General features: G+C 40.3%; 1 protein-coding gene and 1 pseudogene across 1 annotated transcript; one reads left to right on the top strand and one right to left on the bottom strand.

The window, feature by feature from the left end:
• Positions 1-1,623: 1,623 nt before the first annotated feature.
• On the top strand, positions 1,624-16,806 carry LOC116883839 (zinc finger protein 431-like). The gene is given in 5 exon segments (XM_032885102.1): positions 1,624-2,098; positions 13,829-13,952; positions 14,147-14,207; positions 15,438-16,111; positions 16,114-16,806. Coding segments are annotated over 5 exon segments (1,440 nt in total). The 5' UTR covers positions 1,624-2,095; the 3' UTR covers positions 16,692-16,806.
• Positions 16,762-18,364, bottom strand: LOC116883266 (annotated as a pseudogene).
• Between the last annotated feature and the right edge of the window lie 1,551 nt (positions 18,365-19,915).

Here is a 19,915-nt window from a genome sequence, read left to right as displayed (position 1 = left end):
GCAGGTGAGAATGGGAGTTTTTTCAGAGCACCCTCAGAGAAGCAGGGGGAGGGGCTATGTGGATAGGGGGTTTCTGAAAGGAAAACAGGAAAGGTGATAACATATGAAGTGTAAATAAAGATAATATCCAGTAAAAAAAGAAAAAAAAAAAAAGAAAATGGAATCTTCTACAGAAGATTCCTTGAGACACAGAGCATTCAGGATGAGGATAAAAATGCACTTCAGGTCAAATGACTGCAATCAGTTCCTTAAACTGAAACAGGTGAGCACTCTGAGGGATTTTTCTTATTGGAATATTTACTATGGGAACCCATCCCCCTTTTTGTGGGAGCTTATGAGTTGATAAGAAAAATCTTTATCTAGGCCATATCTTTCTGGTGGAAGCTTACATATGTAAGGATGATGAAGATAAGCCATACTCTGGCAAGAGAGATCACTATTTTTTAGCATTAGAGGTCTGTTTTTTTATGCTGAAGACCAGCTGAGACATATACGACTGTGTTCTTTCAACTTGCCATTGTTGCACTCCATTGTCTTACTTGTGGACAACATTCCATGAGACATTTTCTATATCCACTTCATCCATACATAGAGATATTCATGCTTTGGATTCTGTTCATCTGGAAAACCTCTGCTAATGCAGATATGTGTTTTCACCTCCCACTGAGGAAGATGTGCTGGCTACCAATAGTGCTCCACTGTGATTGGCATCCACTTTCTGCTTTTCTCCCAGGGTTGTCTGGATTCTCATATTGAAAGAGCAAGATAAACACCATTTCTGGAGAATCATTTTGAAAGGGAAAGATAAACCCCATTTATCTCCACTGAGGCAACCATTTTGTATCCATTTGTAAGAGAGGCCTGATTTAAAAAACAGCCACAAAGCACCAGCTTAAGAAGTAGACAATTATTAATATGAAGTCCTGAGACACCAGCTCTAGGAACAGACCATAAAACCTAGAACAAATTCATAAAACCATACCCCCAGAGACCAGCCAGGGGATAACCACAAAAGATGGGAAATATTCTTTCTCAGGATAGGCCATCTGCACTGGGCAGCCCTATTTCATTATATGGTTAGAAGTTCATGACGGAGGCATGCAGACCATTGACAACCTGTGGCTCCAGAGCGTCATTTGTCTGGGGTTGCTATTTCAAATCATGATTGACCCCTGAATGATGATTGTTTCTGCAACAATAAGCTCCCCCTCCAAAAAAAAAAAAAAAGAACCAATAAAATAAAATAAAATAAAATAAAATAAAATAAGCCCTCTTTGTTTTTGTATACTATCAGAGTCTGGGGTCTTCAACAATTTTCAGACCCTTACATCGTATAGCAGATGAATATTAGCTACAATTTTCCTTATGCAAATGTGAAATTACAGAAACAAACATCATATTTTGTGTCCTAAAAGCTCTCTTTAATTATTAATATCCTTGGAACCATTCTGCCAAGGGGTCATGTAGTGAATATTGGACTTTAGAAGCTATCCATCTTGATTCAAGGGGGTGTAGCATGAGTGGAGGAGGAGGGGCAGAAAGAGGGTGGTAGAAAAGAAGAGGAAGGGGAAAAAGAACAAGAAGAGGAACAAAAATAACAAGGAGTAGGAGAAAAAGAAGATGAGGAAGAGGAGGAGGAGAAATACACCAGGAAGAGGAGGAGCAGCACTAGGAAGAGGAAGATGAGGACAAGGAGTAGAAGAAGGAGGGGGAATAAATTCCTGCTTAGTGGTGGAAGACAGAAAGGTTGGCTATTGGAGGACAGACAAATGGGATACTGAAACACAAATCTTGCAGATCTAAAAAGGGTCATCTCCTAGAGTACAATGATGGGCCAGAAAACTTGCTACTCCAGTGCCTTCAGTGCACTCTAATCCTAATGGAGGTGCTCATGTCACTCAAGATTCACTGGCCATTCAGGGCGTTTTTAACGACCCTCCAATCAGGAGAAAAGGAGTGTTCTTCCGGGTTCTTTTGTTCCTGCTGCAAGTTCCACTCTATTACTGAGCAGGCTTGAATGGTTGGTGGGACATGCTTTGAACTCTGCTGCTGAGTGCCTTACCGGAGTGCCAACCCTGAACTACCAAGTCCAATCATGGTGAGCATGTGACCACTGCCCCTAACCTGAATTAGCAGTGGACTGAGAAGGGGGAGGCAGGGAGGTGGCCCTCCCATGCATGGGCTTGGTGGGAACTAGCAGCCACCTTGTAGATTCCGTGTGGTCCTAGCCATTAGGTGTTCTCATGTGTTCCGTTTGGGTGCTGCATCTGTGCAAAGCCTTTGGAGCAAGGGGTTTCTGTTAGAAACATCATGGGCAGGATGCCAAATGCGGAGACCTAGCTTCTCAGTGCCCTCCAGAACTTGTCCCTTGCCATTTAAATGAAATCAACCTCAAGGCTGGGTAGCACTGGAATTTAATCTGTTAAGGGAACAGGAGAATCTGTGATGTAGGATCTTCCATTGCTTTGGAAATAGAGGCACTGTGGATTGCTCTGGTGCTGTTTGTAGTTTGATGTTAATTCCACTTTTCCCAGAGGGGCTGCCTAGGATGAGGAGTATTCACATATTCAGGTGTCTTTCATTGGAAACTTCTCCCCATTTTAACATGTAAAATATAGGCTAGAGCAGGTTATTGGGCTGGGGAGGGGAAGGTGGAACTGAAAAGGTTTAGGGAGAAGGAGAGAAGTGAGGTAAGGTGGAGGAAGGAAAATGGAAGTGAAGCAGGTGGCCTACAGCATGTGTATTGGTCCCCAGAACAATGGCCTTGCTTTCTTCTTGATTTAAGTTTCTAAATTCTAAGATAAAGGCAGTACCACCTCAACCGAAGTTTTAAAATTACCTATTTGAGTCATGGACTGAACTGTGCATTGCAGTAACAGGGAAAGGATTTGCATGTGGAGCAGGACTCCTGCCCTCAGAACAGTGCAGGAGGAACAGTGTCCTGTGTACAGTGCAGCGTGAAACAGGGTAGGCAACAGCTCGATCACAGACTAACTGAAGTTTAAAGCCTTCATCTGCAGGGCTCTCCTTTATGAATAAAGTCCTGCCTGACTTAGGGTGTGTGATTTTGTAATTTCCTAACGAGTGTTAATTCATACCTTTTAATGTAAACACACAAGATTGGTGGGTGAGACTCTGGGACCCACTCCTGGAAGACAGTCTTACAACACCTTCCAAGATGTTCCACGAGTGGACAGTAGGAAGGAGAAAGGACCTTTCATTAGTGTTTTCTGAGGTCTCTGTCCTTGGCGTGGAGGGGTAACTACAAACAAAGAGGAACCTGTGTATGAATTGACTTCACTGACAAGTTCCTGTGGAAGTGCGGATCACAGGAGACCTGTTTTGTCTCAGTTGCTTGATCAGCAACCTCCAGTAGGGGAGATGCTAAGTTCCTAAGACTTAGCTGTGTGGTTCAAGCTAATGAGGGATATGGGGAGGCCGAGCAGTCAGACACACCAGTGGGAGACAGCAAGCAGTGTCTTCTAGGATTCCCCTTAGACACATCCATTAGGAAATCTGAGGGAGATCACAGTCCCACCGTGGTGAGTGTGAGGACCCCAGACCACAGACCCCAGACGTGGAAGAGTACACTGGTGGATCTATCAGAGTCTAATGTGTTAGACCAGGATGAGCTGTGATCCACACTGTTTTGTTGGTATATGTGGATCTGGGGAGATGCACTGGGCTTTCTGTCCTCAGTGAGAGGGCATTCCTTGAGGAGGGGAGAATCTGGATTTCTAGCCATTGCTGTGTTGCTGCTACTCTCTCTATGCAGTGCACACACTGAAGCTTATAGTGTGTGGTACACGGACTTGTAGGGAATATTGAGGTCCAGTTTGTAGAAGTTCCAAATGAAATAACTCGACAAGTTCGGTAGGAGTGAAATCAAAGTTTGTGGCTTATCCAGAACAAAAGGTAGTTTCAAATGACCATCAAGTGCTGAAAGGAAAGCATAAATTGAAATGCAAGGAGATTATCACCTTTAAACAGAAGATCCTTTCTATGGACTTGAAATCTTAGAAGATGCCATGAGAGTAACAAGCTTTCCTACTAACCCTCCAATTAATGGAAGGAGTAGGCAAAGTGATTCCTAGTCCCAGTAAAAGATTCTACAACTGTTATTCATCTGTGATGGGGTCCAGCCCAGTTTAGAAGCCAGACTCAACAAGACCACTTATTTCTTGTGGGTTGGAAACAAGAAGGATGCAAAGGTCATGGATGCTTGCTCTGTGGTTTCAATTCAGCACTCTTCCAGCCCCATTGATGAGCCTGTTGAGTTCATTACTTGAGGTCATGAGGATGAAGCTTCAGTTGTATTTCCTGACCACATGATGTTGAGATACAAAACATGAGTCATCTGCTGTGGAGAGCTGCATACACAATGTAGAAGTAACCAAAACAACAGCTATGTTACAAGTTGCCCCTTAAAATGTAAGCCACATATGTCTGAGACAGAGCCATAGGACTTGCCTTTTGACCTGCAGGTTTCTCGCCTTGCTCCATCTACTGATGTACCCATCCCTGTTTATTGGAATGGGAAGTGATATTCTGTGCCATTTTTGTCTTTTATTGTATACTTTTTTGTTTACCTTTCAAATGTTATTCCCTTTCCCAGATTCCCTGACGTAAGCCCTCTATCCTATCCTCCTCTTCTTCATTATAAGGGTGTTCCCCACCCCAACCACCCTCCCTTCCCACCCTCCTGACTTTCCCTTACACTGGGGGGAGGGTGTTCACCCTTCGTAGGACCAAGGGATTTTCCTCCTATTGTTGCCCAGCAAGGCCATCCTCTGCTACATTATGAAGCTGGAGCCCAGGGTTAGTTCATGTATAGTCTTTGATAGTGGTTTAGTCCCTGGGAACTCTGTTGTTGTTATGCGGTGGCAAGCCCCTTCAGCGTTTTCAATCCTTTCTCTAATTCCTCCAACAAGGATCCCATTCTCAGTTCAATGGTTTGCTGCTTGCATTTGCCTCTGTATTGGACATGCTCTTGCTGTGCCTCTGAGGAGACAGCTATATTTGGCTCCTGTCAGCATGCAGTTCTTAGCGTCATTAATCTTATTTAGTTTTGTTGGATATATATGGCTCTGAATGGCTGTTCCTTCTGTCTCTTCTCCAAACTATTCTTCCATATACCCTCCTTTTAAGAAGGAGTTAAGCATCCACACTTTGCTTGTCCTTCTTGAACATCATGTGGTCTGTGGTTTGTATCTTGGGCAATTCGAGCTTTTGGGCTAATATCCACTTATCAGTGAGTGCATACCATGTGTATTTTTCTGTGATTGGGTTACTTCTCTCAGGATGATATTTTCTAGTTCAATCCATTTGCCTACAAATTCCATGAAGTCAATATTTTGATAGCTGAGTGGTACTCCATGGTGTAGATGTACCACATTTTCTGTATCCATTCCTCTGTTGAAGGGCATTTCCTGCATTTGCTATTATAAATAAGACTGCTATCAACATAGTAGAGCATGTGTCTTTTTTGTATGTTGGTGCACCTTTTCCGTATATGCCCAGGAGAAGTATACTGGGTCCACACGTAGTGGAATGACCAATTTTCTGAGGACCTTTCAGATTGATTTCGAGCGTGGTTGTACCAGTTTGCAATCCCACCAACAATGGAGGAGTGTTCCTGTTTCTCCACATCCTCGCCAGCATTTGTGGTCACCTGAGGTTTTGATCTTAGCCATTCTGACTGGTGTGAAGTGGAATCTTAGGGTTGTTTTGATTTTCTTTTCCATTATGAGTAAGGATTCCAATGTGACTAAGCTGAGTATTCTTTATTTAGCTCTGTACTCCATCTTTAATAGGGTTATTTGACTCCCTGGGGTCTAATTTCTTGAATTCTCTGTATATTTTGCATATTAGCCTATCAGATGTAGGATTGGCAAAGATCTTTTCCCAATCTGTTGGTTGCCGTTTTGTCCTATTGACAGTGTCCTTTGCCTTACATAAGCTTTGCAGTTTTATGAGCCCCATGTGTCGATTCTTGATCTTGGAGCTTAAGCCATTGGTGTTTTGTTCAGGAAATTTCCCCCAGTGCCCATGTGATCGAGACTCTTCCTCACTTTTTGTCTATTAGTTTGAGTGTATCTGGCTTTATGTGGAGGTCCTTGATCCACTTGGACTTAAGCTATGGACAGGGTGATAAGAATGGTTCCATTTGCATTCCTGTACATGCTGACCTCCAGCTGAACCAGCACAAATTGTTATAAATGCTATCTTTTTTCTATTGAATGGTTTTAGCTTTTTTGGCAAAGATCTAGTGACCATAGGTGTGTGGGTTCATTTCTGGGTCTTCAGTTCTGTTCCAGTGATCTACCTGCCTGTCTGTGTACCAATTCCATACAGTTTTTATCGCTATTGTTCTGTAATACTGTTTGAGGTCAGAGATGATGATTCCCACAGAAGTTCTTTTATTGTTAAGGATAGTTTTTGCTATCCTGGGTTTTTTGTTATTCCAAATGAATTTGCAAATTGCTCTTTCTAACTCTATGAAGAATTGAGTTGGAATTTTGATGGGGATTGCATTCAATCTGTAGATTGCTTTTGGGAAGATGGCCATTTTTAACCTATTAATCTTTCCAATCCATGAGCATGGGAGATCTTTCCATCTTTTGAGATCTTCTTCACTTTCTTTCTTCAGAGACTTGAAGTTCTTTCACTTGCTTGCTTAGAGTCACACCAAGGTATTTTATGTTATTTGGGACTATTGTGAAGGAATGCCTTTTCTCTCATTTCTTTCTCAGCCTGTTTATCCTTTGAGTAGAGGAAGGCTACTGATCTGTTTGATTTACTTTTATACCAAGCCACTTTGCTGAAGTTGTTTATCAGGCTTAGTAGTTCTCTGGTGGAACTTTTGGGTTCACTAAAGTATATTATCATATCATCTGTAAATAGTGATATTTTGACCTCTTCTTTTCCAAACTGTATCCCCTTGACCTCCTTTTGTTGTCCGATTGCTCTGGCTAGAACTTCAAGAACTATATTGAATAAGTAGGGAGAGAGTGGGCAGCCTTGTCTAGTCCCTGATTTTAGTGCGATTGCTTCAAGTTTCTCTCCATTCAGTTTAATGTTGGCTACTGGTTTGCTGTGTATTGCTTTTACTATGTTTATGTATGGGCCTTGAACTCCTGATCTTTCTGGGACTTTTATTGTGAAGGGGTGTTGAATTTTCTCAAATGCTTTCTGAGCATCTAATGAAATGATCATGTAGTTTTTTTCTTTGAGTTTGTTTATATAGTGGATTACGTTGATGGATTTCTGTATGTTGAAACATCCCTGCATCCCTGGGATGAAGCCTACTTTATCATGATGGATGATCATTTTGATGTGTTCTTGGATTAGGTTTGCAAGAATTTTATTGAATAATTTTGTGTCAATATTCACAAAGGAAATTTGTCTGAAGTTCTCTTTCTTTGTTGGGTTTTTGTGTGGTTTGAGTCTGTTTGTATTTTGTGGAATAGTTTGGACAGTACTGGTACGATATCTTCTATGAAGGTCTGATAGAATTCTGCAATAAACCCATCTGGTCCTGGGCTCTTTTTGGTTGGGAGACCTTTAATGACTGCTGCTGTTTCTTTAGGAGGGATAGGATTGTTTAGATGGTTTAACTGATGCTAATTTAACTTTGGTATCTGGTACTTGTCTAGAAAATTGTCCATTTCCTCCAGATTATCCAGTTTTGTTGAATATAGGCTTTTGTAGTGGGATCTGATGATTATTTTAATTTCCTCAGATTCTGTTGTTATGTCTCCCTTTTCATTTCTGATGTTGTGAATTTGGATACACTCTCTGTGCCCTCTGGTTAGTCTGGCTACGTGTTAATTTATCTTGTTGATTTTCTCAAAGAACCAGCTCCTGATATTGTGGATTCTTTGTATGGTCCTTTTCTTTTCTACTTGGTTGATTTCAGCCCTGAGTTTGATTATTTTCTGCCTTCTACTCCTCTTGGGTGTATTTCCTTCCTTTTGTTCTAGAGCTTTTCTGTGTGCTGTCAAGCTGCTGATTGATGTATGTTCTCTCCTATTCCTTTTTGGAGGTACTCAGAGCTATGAGTTTTCCTCTTAGAACTGCTTTCATAGTGTCCCATAAGTTTGGATATGTTGTGCCTTCTTTTTCATTAATTTCTAAAAGGTCTTTAATTTCTTTCTTTATTTCTTCCTTGTTATCATTGAGTAGAGCTTTGTTCAACTTCCATGTATATGTGGGCTTTCTGTCATTATTGTTGTTATTGAAGACCCGCCTTAGTCTATGGTGATCTGATTGGATGCATGGGATTATTTTAATCTTTTTATATCTGTTGAAGTCTGTTTTGTGACTGATTATATGGTCAGTATTGGAGAAGGTACCATGAGGTCCTGAGATGAAGGTATAGTCCTTTGTTTTAGGATGAAATGTTCTATAAATATTTCTTAAGTCCTTTTGGTTCATAACTTCTGTTAGTTTCTCTATGTCTCTGTTTCATTTGTATTTCCATGATCTATCCATTGATGAGAGTGGGGTTCTCCTAGTATTATTGTGTGAGGTGCAATGTATGCTTTGAGCTTCAGTAAGTTTTTTTTTTTTTTTTTAATAAGAATGTAGGTGCCATTGCATTTGGAGCATAGATATTTAGGATTGAGAGTTTGTCTTGGTGGATTTTTCCTTTGATGAGTATGAAGTTTTCTTCCTTATTTTCTTTGATAACTTTTGGTTGCAAGTCGATTTTATTCGATATTACAATGGCTGCTCCAGCTTGTTTCTTCAGATCAATTGCTTGGAAAGTTGTTTTCCAGCCTTTTACTCTGAAGTAGTGTCTGTCTTTGTCTCTGAGTTGTGTTTCCTGTATGTAGCAAAATGCTGGGTCCTCTTTACATATCCAGTCTGTTAGTCTACATCTTTTTATTGGGGAGTCGAGTCCATTGATGTTAATCTATATTAAGGAATAGTGATTTATGTTTCCTGTTAGTTTTGTTGTTAGAGGTGGAATTATGTTTGTTTGGTTCTCTTCGTTTGGGTTCATTGCATGAGATTTTTCTAGGATTTAGTTTTCTTCCATGTGTTGGAATTTTCCATATTGTCCCTTGTAGGGCTGGCTTTTTAGAAAGAAATTGTGTAAATTTCATTTTTAATATAATATCTTAGTTTCTCCATCTACATTAATTGAGAGTTTTGCTGGATACAGTAGCATGCGCTGGCATTTGTGTTCTCCTAGTGTTCTTATGACATCTGCCCAGGATCTTCTGGCTTTCATAGTCTCTGGTGAGAAGTCTGGTGTAATTCTTATAGGTCTGCCTTTATATGTTACTTGACCTTTTTTCCTTACTGCTTTTAATATTCTTTCTTTGTTGTGTGCATTTGGTCTTTTAAGTATAATGTGACAGGAGCAATTTCTTTTCTGGTCCATCCTATTTGGAGTTTTGTAGTCTTCTTGTATATTTATGAGCATCTCTTTCTTTAGGTAAGGATGTTTTCACTATAATTTTGTTGAAGATATTTACTGGCTCTTTAAGTTAGAAGTCTTAACTTTCTCCTATACCTATTGTCCTTAGGTTTAATCTTCTCATTGTGTCCTAGATTTCCTGAATGTTTAGGTCTAGGAGATTTTTGCGTTTTACATTATATTTGATGGTTGTGTCAATGTTTTCTATGGTATCTTCTGCCCCTGAGATTCTCTCTTCTCTCTCTTGTATTCCGTTGGTGACACTTGCACCTACGACTCCTGATCTCTTTCCTAGGTTTTCTATCTCCAGGGTTATCTCCCTTTGTGCTTTCTTTATTGTTTGTATTTCCATTTTTAAATCATGGATGGTTTGATTCAATTCCTTTACCTGTTTGGTTGTATTTTCCTGTAATTCTTGAAGGGATTTTTGTGTTTCCTCTTTAAGGGCTTCTACTTGTTTACTGGTTCTGTCCTGTATTTCTTTAAGGGAGTTATTTATGTTCTCCATCATCATCGTAAAATGTGATTTTAAATCCAAATCTTGCTTTTCCAGTGTGTTTGGAAATCCAGAGTTTGTTTTGCTCAGAGAACTGGGCTCTGATGATGCCAAGTAGTTTTGGTTCCTGTTGATTAGGATCCTGTGCTGGTTGTCTCTGGTGTTAGCTTGTGTTGCTGTGTCTGACAGTGGCTTGACTGTCCTGTAGGCCTGTTTTCTTTCAGCTGAATCTGGGAACAGAGACCTACTCCTGGGTTTGTTTGACCTGAAGCCTCCAGGCGGGTTGCTGGCACAGAAGTGTTGGTCTTACCTCTGCTCATGGTGTGTAGGCTATCCTGGTGACTGGCTTTCAGCTTTTGGCACAAGCAGAAACCAGAAGGTTCCTGCCCCTGACTGCTTCTAGGTCCCTGTGCCCAAAGGGCACAGATGGCTCTAAGCAATTTCCTCTTGGGTGAAGAATGTGGTTGGAAAGTAGTTGGTTCCCCTGAGTTCTCAGGATTGTTTGCACTTCTGAGTGTCCAGTTTTCTCCCCTACAGGTTTTGGGTAGAGGGAGCTGTGGGACCAGTTCAGTTCAGTTCCAGGCTCCAGCAGAGCCTACTAGCAGGTTCCTGCCACTGACTGCAGCTCTATTCCTGTATCCAGAGGCTACTATGCAAGTTCCCCTTGGGCCAGGAATGTGATGAGAAGTGGGCAGAAGTGGCGGTCTGTCCTGAGGTCTCAGATTTGTCCTCATTTCTGGGAATTTAGCTCTCTCCCCTATGGGATTTGGGTGCTGGGACCTGTGGGATTCATTCAGTTCAGTTCCGGGCACAGCCAGAAACCAGAAGTGTCCTGTCCCAGAAGTCTTCTGCCTTGTGTGTCCTGAGGCCACCGGACGGGTTGCTTGGAGCAGAAAAGGTGATCTCACCTCTGCTCTCAGGTGTGACTCCTTGTGACTGCCTTTCAGCTCTCGCCACAGGCAGAAACTCGAAGGGTCCTGTCCCTGACTGCTCCTAGGTCCCTGTGCCCAGAGGGCACAGATGTCACTAGGAGGTTTAATCTTTGGTCAGATAGGTGTGCAGTAAGTAGTTGTCTCCTGTGAGTTCTCGGGATTGTCCACACTTCTGAGGGTCCAGCTGTCCCACCCACAAGATTTGGGTGGAGCGATCTCTGGTACTGGTTCAGTTCAGTTCCAGTTCAGTTCAGGAATCAGCAGGTTCTTGCCAGTGACCACTCCTATATTCCTGTATCAAGGGGACCCTACGCAGGTTCCTTTTGGTTGAGGAATGTGAACAGAAGTGGGCAGAAGTGGCGGTCTCCCATGAGGTCTCAGGATTGTCCACACTTCTGGGAATTCAGCTCTCTACCCCATGGGATTTGCCATTTTATGTGATAAAGATATAACTTGCTTTCAGACTTTAGAGTATGTGACAGTCTAAAGATTGTCTTGAGGGTGACAGGAGACTTTGGACATTTGAACACTGTACATGCTGTAACAGACTTTAAGGGTCCTTGATGTTAGGTTAAATGCATTTTTGTCATGGAATGACCATGAACCTATAGAGAGCATGGTCTAGGGTAGTTAGGTGGATGAAAGAGCATCCAGATAGTATGTTGACTTTAAACATTTGTCTCTTGTTGGTGGACTTGTTGGTGAGAATATGTGGAGAAGGACTCCTACAAGAGGCAATTCCTTATTGGGATGGGATTTGAGTGTCTATAGACTTAATCAATAACCACTTATTTCTGTTATTCTGTTTTCCTTGAAATTCATCCTTCAGCTTCCTTCTCGTGTCCTTCCTTCCTGTCCTGCCTTCCTTTTAATAGACTCTGTCCTTAAATCATATGAGATACAGAAGAAGCAATGCTAAGCTATTTTGCTTAACTAATGTTTTCATATTTTTCAAATTTGGTTTTGTTTTTGAAGACAGTTTCTCTTTGTGGCCGTGGGTATCCTCAAAGTAGGCCTATATGCTAGTCAGGCTTTGAATGTAGGGATCAAATTGAATCTGGGTTCTAATGCTGGAATCAAATGTGGGCCAACATGCCTGGCCTTTCTCTTTTATTGATATAAATGGGCCTGGAATGAATGTGTCTTTATATGTCAAGCATATGCTTTTGTGCTGAACTTACCCCACATTTGATGTTTGAAATTTCTTAGTCATCATCATTCTATTTCCTATGGTACCATGTACTCATGATGTTAATACTTCTGAGTCTTCTCAGTCATTGCAGGGCATTCACTGACCTTCTTTCTACCTGTCGTGTTTGTTGTGACTTTATGTTAGAAAGACTATGAGTCTTTTGCCTATATGCATGAATATACACCTCAGGTGTGTCTAGGCCTCAGAGTAGCCAGACAATGGTCTGACACCTGCTGAAAGTAGAATAATGGATAGCTGTGATCCTGCTGTAAATACAACAATTCACCTCACTTATTTGTAGGACCTGCAAGAGCTCTTCCTGAAGCATGTATCCTTTTCACTACCCTGCTTTAAGTTCCTGACAGGTACACTTCCAGTCCCTGCCCTGGTTCCCTTGTATGGGGGAACAGTGTCACACAATAGAACAACACACACACACACACACACACACACACACACACACACACACACACACACACACACACACACACACTAATATGTTTATCCTGACTTATGTCTCATCCAAGCTTCCCACAGCTAGTGTGTCCTCTCCGTTACTCTTTGCTCTATGCTCTATATCTGCCCTTAGCTTAGTTGCCCAGTTACCTTTTCATTGCTCACCACCATAAAACTACTCTCAGCTTAATTGCATCTCTAATCTCCAACCTGGGGTTGCGGCCAATGAACACTCCTCTGGACATCTTACATGGTTGTCGGCTCTCTCTCCAAAGCAAGACAAATCTCTCTTTCCTGTCTCCTGCTTCTCTTTCCTCACCTTTGGGAACCTGGAATTCTCACCTTTTCTACCCTTTCCATTGGCTGCTGTCAATGGATCTTGATCGATCAAAATCCAATTAGAGACAAGGAACTGCATAATTTACATGCAGATTCCCAGTCAAAGCATGAGAACCATGCCCTGTACTTCACTGCTGAGCCATCTCTCCTGCACTGTGTTGTTTACATCTAATCAACTTTCATATAGCTAAGATTTTCTTCTGCCTAATTGTAAAGTTCTTTTTTTTCCCTCGGAGCTGAGGACCGAACCCAGGGTCTTGGGCTTCCTAGGCAAGCGCTCTACCACTGAGCTAAATCACCAACCCCCTGCCTAATTGTAAATGTTTAAACATATATTCCCTTTTGGTAATATCTTGTTAATCTTACAATTTGTACCTCTTCACCTCAGGTTTCTGGAAGATGACTATAGAACTGGTAGAACTGGATTTTATGTATAATGCTCTTATAGATTTAAGGAAAAACCTGAGGTCTTTCTATATTTCTGGTTTGGTTAGTCAATTCTGGTAGAGGATACAGGGTCTTACTATGTACCTTTGGCTGTTCTAGAACTCATTATATACCCCACACTGGCATCCGACTCAATGTGATAATTCTGCTTCTGTCTCCTGACTGCAGTGTTAAAGGCACAGGACAATAGACCCAGCTTTTAACTGATTTTTACAGTCAGTAATTGTTAGTGTTAATACAATTTCTTCGATGTGTGGTAAGCACTATTGATCTTGTAGAGCTTGTGTCCTCTTTACATATGTAGGTGTCATTTCACTAGAAAGGCTACATCCTATTGAACAGGCTGTGAAATGACAGGGGTGAACCTCATTAATACATTTCCTACAAGTATGTATTGGTAGTTACAGTAGAACTTTGGAGTCAAGAAATAAGTCTGATAGTCCCCATAATTATATGAACACATTGTTTATGAAGAATACATGCCCAATGTTGTCTCTATCATGCTTTCTTTTGTACCCATGTATGGGATACTCAAGAAGACAGTGACTTATGAGGATGTGCATGTGAACTTCACTCAGGAAGAGTGGGCTTTGCTGGATCCCTTCCAGAAGAAGCTCTACAAAGATGTCATGCTGGAGACCTACAGGAACCTCAATGCTATAGGTAAGAGTATAAATTCCCTTTCCTGTTTTAAAATTGGAGAAAACCCTTCTTTGTTTTGAAGCACTTCTGTACTTTCAATTGAGATGGGTAGAGAATTTGGTGAGTAAAGCATGCATGACTTTAAGATTCACTGTACATTGTCACTTATATTTTCCATAATTTCCATTCATCGTTTTTCTCTTACTCTATTTCAGGCTTTAATTGGGAAGACCAAAATATTGAGGAACATTGTCAAAGTTCTAGAAGACAGAGGAGGTACTTCTTATATGCAAGCTCATACAAATATGCCTCTGAAGAAATTTTAATGTGTGCTGAAAGTTTGAAAGTAAAGCAAGAGTGTAAATAAGAACTGCTTTAAATATATTGGTGATTGATACATTCTAACAAAACCATGGTATTCCGTGTGCTTTTATCTGATTTGTTTTGGAATGCAATTTTTTAAGAAAGTGGACTTGGAAACAATGCCTTAGTGTATATCACCATTTGAAAGACAGCCCTATTATAACACTGTACAACTGGCAATACATTTCTGCTAATTTTTTAAAAGCTCCACATGTTGAATGGTTGACAAATACATGTCGAAAAGCTTCTAATAAGCTTATTCAGATATTAATAGTGATATTGTTAGATTTAGTGAAATTGGCAGATTATTTGTTGTAAGAAGGATGTTGTGCATTAACCTCCATCCCTATATCACTTGTCTATGAAGAACAAAGTGTTAAATTATGTGAATGCAATGTGTTCATCTTCCTTTCATAGATATGTCATATATCATAATGAACACAAACCATGTATATAAAAGGGATTTTGAAGGAAACAATGTACCTCTCTCTCTGTCTATCTATCTATCCATCTATGTATCTATCTATCTCTATCTATCATATCCATCCATCCTTCCATCCTTCCATCTATTTATCTTTCTACCTATCTTTCTATCTATGTATCTCAATCTTTTTCTGACACTCTCTCTCCCATAACAATGAGAAGATATATAGTGGGTGGCTGTTATACTAGACTGTTTCTACATGATAAATGTTTTACAATTAATGATTTTTCCAACTTCATTGGCAATACATATGGAACCTCAATTTGTAATAAATTCTCTTGAGTACTAGGAATGGAGAAATGCTTCTGTTTCTCCTGGATTACTTCCCAAATATAGTATGAACAACACTACAGTAAATATTGGAATACACTTAGTGTATTAAAGCTCTGAGCTCTTTTGCTTTTCTTCAAATTTGGGAAAAACCTTTTATAGAAAAAGGATATGTAAATCTGAGCTATGTAATAAATGCTCTGCCATCTCAGGGATCTTGGAAGATGCAAAACAGCCCATAGTCAAGGGAAAGCTTGAATGTGAACGAAGTGAAAAAAATTTAAGGCCAGATGCCTCTTTATATTTAGAGAAACAGTAACATTAAATCATCCAGATGAAAGTGTTCATCAGTGTGGTAAACCTTTCACATGTGCATATTATCTTCTCAGGCATGAAAGAAGTCAGAGTGCAGAGATTCCCTCCGAATATACTCACTGTGGAAAACCCTTTGCTTTACATGCTCACAGTCATCCTCAAAGGAATGAAAGGATTCATTCAGAAAAGAAGCCCTCTGAAGTTATTCAGTGTGTTGAAGCCTTTGCTCCTTACACAAGTCTCCAAATACATAAAAGAACACAAGCTAGACAAAAACCTTATGAATGTAGTCAATGTGGTAAAGTTTTTGCAAATCACAGTAAACTTAAAAAGCATGAAAGACTTCATACTGAAAAGAAACCCTACAAATGTAATGAATGTGATAAAGCTTTTTCACAACCCATTAGACTCCAGAAGCATCAAAGAGTTCACACTGGAGAGAAACCCTACAAATGCAATGAATGTGATAAAGCCTTTTCACGACCAAGTAGACTCCAGATGCATAATAGAGTTCATACTGGAGAGAAACCCTACAAATGTAATGAATGTGATAAAGCCTTTTCAATACACAGTAGCCTCCAGAGGCATAAAAGAGTTCACACTGGAGAGAAACCCTACAAATGTAATGAATGTGATAAAGCCTTTTCACTACACAGTAGACTCAAGAGGCATAATAGAGTTCATACTGGAGAGAAACCCTACAAATGTAAGGAATGTGATAAAGCCTTTTCACAACACCATAGCCTCCAGAACATAAAAGAGTTCACACTGGAGAGAAACCCTACAAATGTAATGAATGTGATAAAGCCTTTTCAGTACACAGTAGCCTCCAGAAGCATAAAAGAGTTCACACTGGAGAGAAACCCTACAAATGTAATGAATGTGATAAAGCCTTTTCAGACCACAGTACCCTACGGAAGCATAAAAGAATTCATACAGGAGAGAAACCCTACAAGTGGAATGAATGTGATAAAACCTTTTTATACCACACTAGCCTCCAGATACATAAAAGAGTTCATACTGGAGAGAAACCCTACAAATGTCATGAATGTGATAAAGCCTTTTCACGACCCAGTAGCCTCCAGAAGCATAAAAGAGTTCACACTGGAGAGAAACCCTACAAATGTAATGAATGTGATAAAGCCTTTTCACACACAGTAGCCTCCAGAAGCATAAAAGAGTTCACACTGGAGAGAAACCCTACAAATGTAATGAATGTGATAAAGCCTTTTCAGTACACAGTAGCCTCCAGATGCATAAAAGAGTTCACACTGGAGAGAAACCCTACAAATGTAATGAATGTGATAAAGCCTTTTCAGACACAGTAACCTCCAGAAGCATAAAAGAGTTCACACTGGAGAGAAACCCTACAAATGTAATGAATGTGATAAAGCCTTTTCACGACCCAGTAGACTCCAGAAGCATAAAAGAGTTCACACTGGAGAGAAACCCTACAAATGTAATGAATGTGATAAAGCCTTTTCAGTACACAGTAGCCTCCAGATGCATAAAAGAGTTCACACTGGAGAGAAACCCTACAAATGTAATGAATGTGATAAAGCCTTTTCAGAACCAGACCACAGTAGTTCCCTCCAGATAAAAGCATAAAAGCATAAAAAGTTCACTGAGAGAAACCCTACAAATGTAATGAATGTGATAAAAGCCTTTTCATACACAGTAGCCTCCAGATACATAAAAAAGAGTTCATACTGAGAGAAACCCTACAAATGTAATGAATGTGATAAAGCCTTTTCAAGACCCAGTATACTCTACAGGCATAAAAGAGTTCATACTGGGGAGAAACCCTACAAATGTAATGAATGTGATAAAGCCTTTTCAGACCACAGTAGCCTACGGAGGCATAAAAGAGTTCACACTGAAGACAAACCCTACAAATGTAGTGACTGTGGTGAAGCCTTTTCACAACACAATAGACTCCTGATGCATAAAAGGATTCATACTGGAGAGAAACCCTACAAATGTAATGAATGTGATAAAGCCTTTTCACGACCCAGTAGCCTCCAGATACATAAAAGAGTTCACACTGGAGAGAAACCCTACAAATGTAATGAATGTGATAAAGCCTTTTCACGACCCAGTATCCTCTACAGGCATGAAAGAGTTCATACTGGGGAGAAACCCTACAAATATAGTGAATGTGTTAAACCCTTTTCACAACAAAATAGTCTCTAGACACATAGAGTTCATACCAAAAGAAACCCTACAAAAGTAAGCAATGTGATAAAGCCTTTCACAACACAGTAATCTCCAAATACATTAAAGAACATACACAGGAGAGATACCCTCCAAATGTAACCAATGTGACAAAGCCTTTTCCCAACATAATAGTCTCCAAATACATAGAAAAATACATACTGGAGAGAAACCCTACAATTTAAAAATTGTGATAAAAGTTTTCCAATCCATATTTATCTTTTTTTGTTTGTTTTGTTCTGTTTAGAGTTAAAGACAGATTTTATTTTAAACTCTGATTTACCAAATAAGCTTTTCCTACCAACTCTCAGAGCAGAGACCTTCACAGGATTCACAATCTTTTGTTTATTGGCTGCCTTTGTGGGGGCCTTGGCAGCCACCATTGCTATCTTTGATACCCGCTTAACCTTTTTTGCTTTTTTTGTCAGTCCTTATAGCCTGCTCTCAATGAGCTTTCCTGACTCCCGTTTTCTGATTCTTCTTAGCATTATATCAGCACAAGACACACAGGGATGACTCCCTGGAACGTGACGGTACTGCGAGTTATTTTCTTTTGAATTTCTTCAGCCTGTGTTTTGTGTGTGTGTGTGTGTGTGTGTGTGTGTGTGTGTTTCTGTAGAGGACAGTCTAGTTCATCTGCCTCGGATTCCTTTTGGAAAGGAATGCAGACTCACTTTTGCCAGTAAGAAAACTGGAAAACCTTCCAATCTGTCTTGGCATAATGCTACCCATGTCCCAGGTAGATCTTGTACCCGCTGAAACTGAACAGCTCAGCCTTCACGGTCATAGATGCTCACCTGCCAGGGAAAGACAGCACAGAGCACAGTCATCTTAAAAGGCATGGGGGAGTGGGTGATGTCATTAAGCAGGTGAAGGCAGGTACAAGATAGGACGAGGCCTGTCATTGGATGAGAGGGAAGGATGAGTGGCAGAAAAGTTTGAGGGAAGAGGATCTTATCAATTGGATCAGAGGTTATTGTGTGTTGTTTCTTGCGGGGAATTAAGTTTAATAGAGTATGTATCAGCTGGGACTCTAAGCCACCATGGAATTGAGATGTATATTTCTGGCATGGTGACAGCCTGCCTTGGGGAATGCATTGGTAGACAGATTGTTGCCAGGCTCAGAGAGAGGCCATAGGCAGTGTTATAGGGGCTAGAGCAAAGAGGGTGAGAGGCTTTGCTGATTGAGATTAAGATATCTACCAGATAACTAGGGCACTGTGGTGCTGACCAAGTGGGGGTAAAAGACAGCATTCCATTTTTTATAATTTTGCAGCAACACATACACCTGCAGAGAAGCCATTGGTGTTTTGTTCAGTAAAATTTCACCTTTTCCCATGTATTTGAGGCTCATCCCCACGTTTTCTTCTATTAGTTTGAGTATCTGGTTTTTAGTGGAGTTCTTTCATCCACTTCAATTTAAGGTTTGTACAGGGTGATAAGAATGGGTCAATTTGCATTCTTCTACATGTTAACCTTCAGTTGAACCAGCACCATTGGTTGAAATGTTATCTTTTTTCCACCTGATGGTTTTAGTTCCTTTGTCAAACATCAGTTGACCACATGAGTGTGGGTTCATTTCTGGGTCTTCAATGCTGTTCCAGTGATCTGCCTGTCTCTGTACCAATACCATACAGTTTTTATCCTCATTGCTCTGTAGTACTGCTTGGGGATGATGATTTCCCCAGAAGTTCTTTTATTGTTGACTATTTTGCATGCTATTCTGGTTTTTTTTGTTGTTGTTGTTATTCCAAATGAATTTGCAAATTGCTCTAAGTCTTTGAATAATTGAGTTGGAAATTTGGTGGAGATTTCATTGAATCTGTAGATTTCTTTTGGCCAATTGGCCATTTTTGCAATATTAATCTTTCCAATCCCTGAGCATGGGAGATCTTTCCATCTTCTGAGATCTTCAGTTTTTCTTCAGAGGCTTAAAGTTCTTGTCATGCAGAAATTTCACTTGCTTGGTTAATGTCACAACAATGTATTTTATATTTTTGTGACTACTGTCAAGGGTGTCATTTCCCAAGGACACATGCTGCTCTATGTTTATCGAAGCCTTATTTAAAAGAACTCAGATGGCCTCGAACACAGGAATGGATACAGAAAATGTGGTAAGTTTACACAATGGAGTACTACTTGGCCATTAAATACAATGACTGCATAAAATTCTTAGGCAAATGGTTGGAACTATAAAATATCATAGTTACTGAGGCAACTCGGTCACAAACAGACACACATGATATCCACAAACTGATAAATGGGTATTAGCCCAAAAGCTCAGAATACCCACAATAAAATTAACACATCCTATGAAACTCATGAAGAAGGAAGACCA

The sequence above is a fragment of the Rattus rattus genome, chromosome 14 (assembly GCF_011064425.1).
Source record: "Rattus rattus isolate New Zealand chromosome 14, Rrattus_CSIRO_v1, whole genome shotgun sequence".
In the NCBI taxonomy this organism is placed as follows: Eukaryota; Metazoa; Chordata; class Mammalia; order Rodentia; family Muridae; genus Rattus; species Rattus rattus.
Note: the sequence above shows the minus strand (reverse complement) of the source record. Positions and strands in the feature narration are given on the sequence as shown.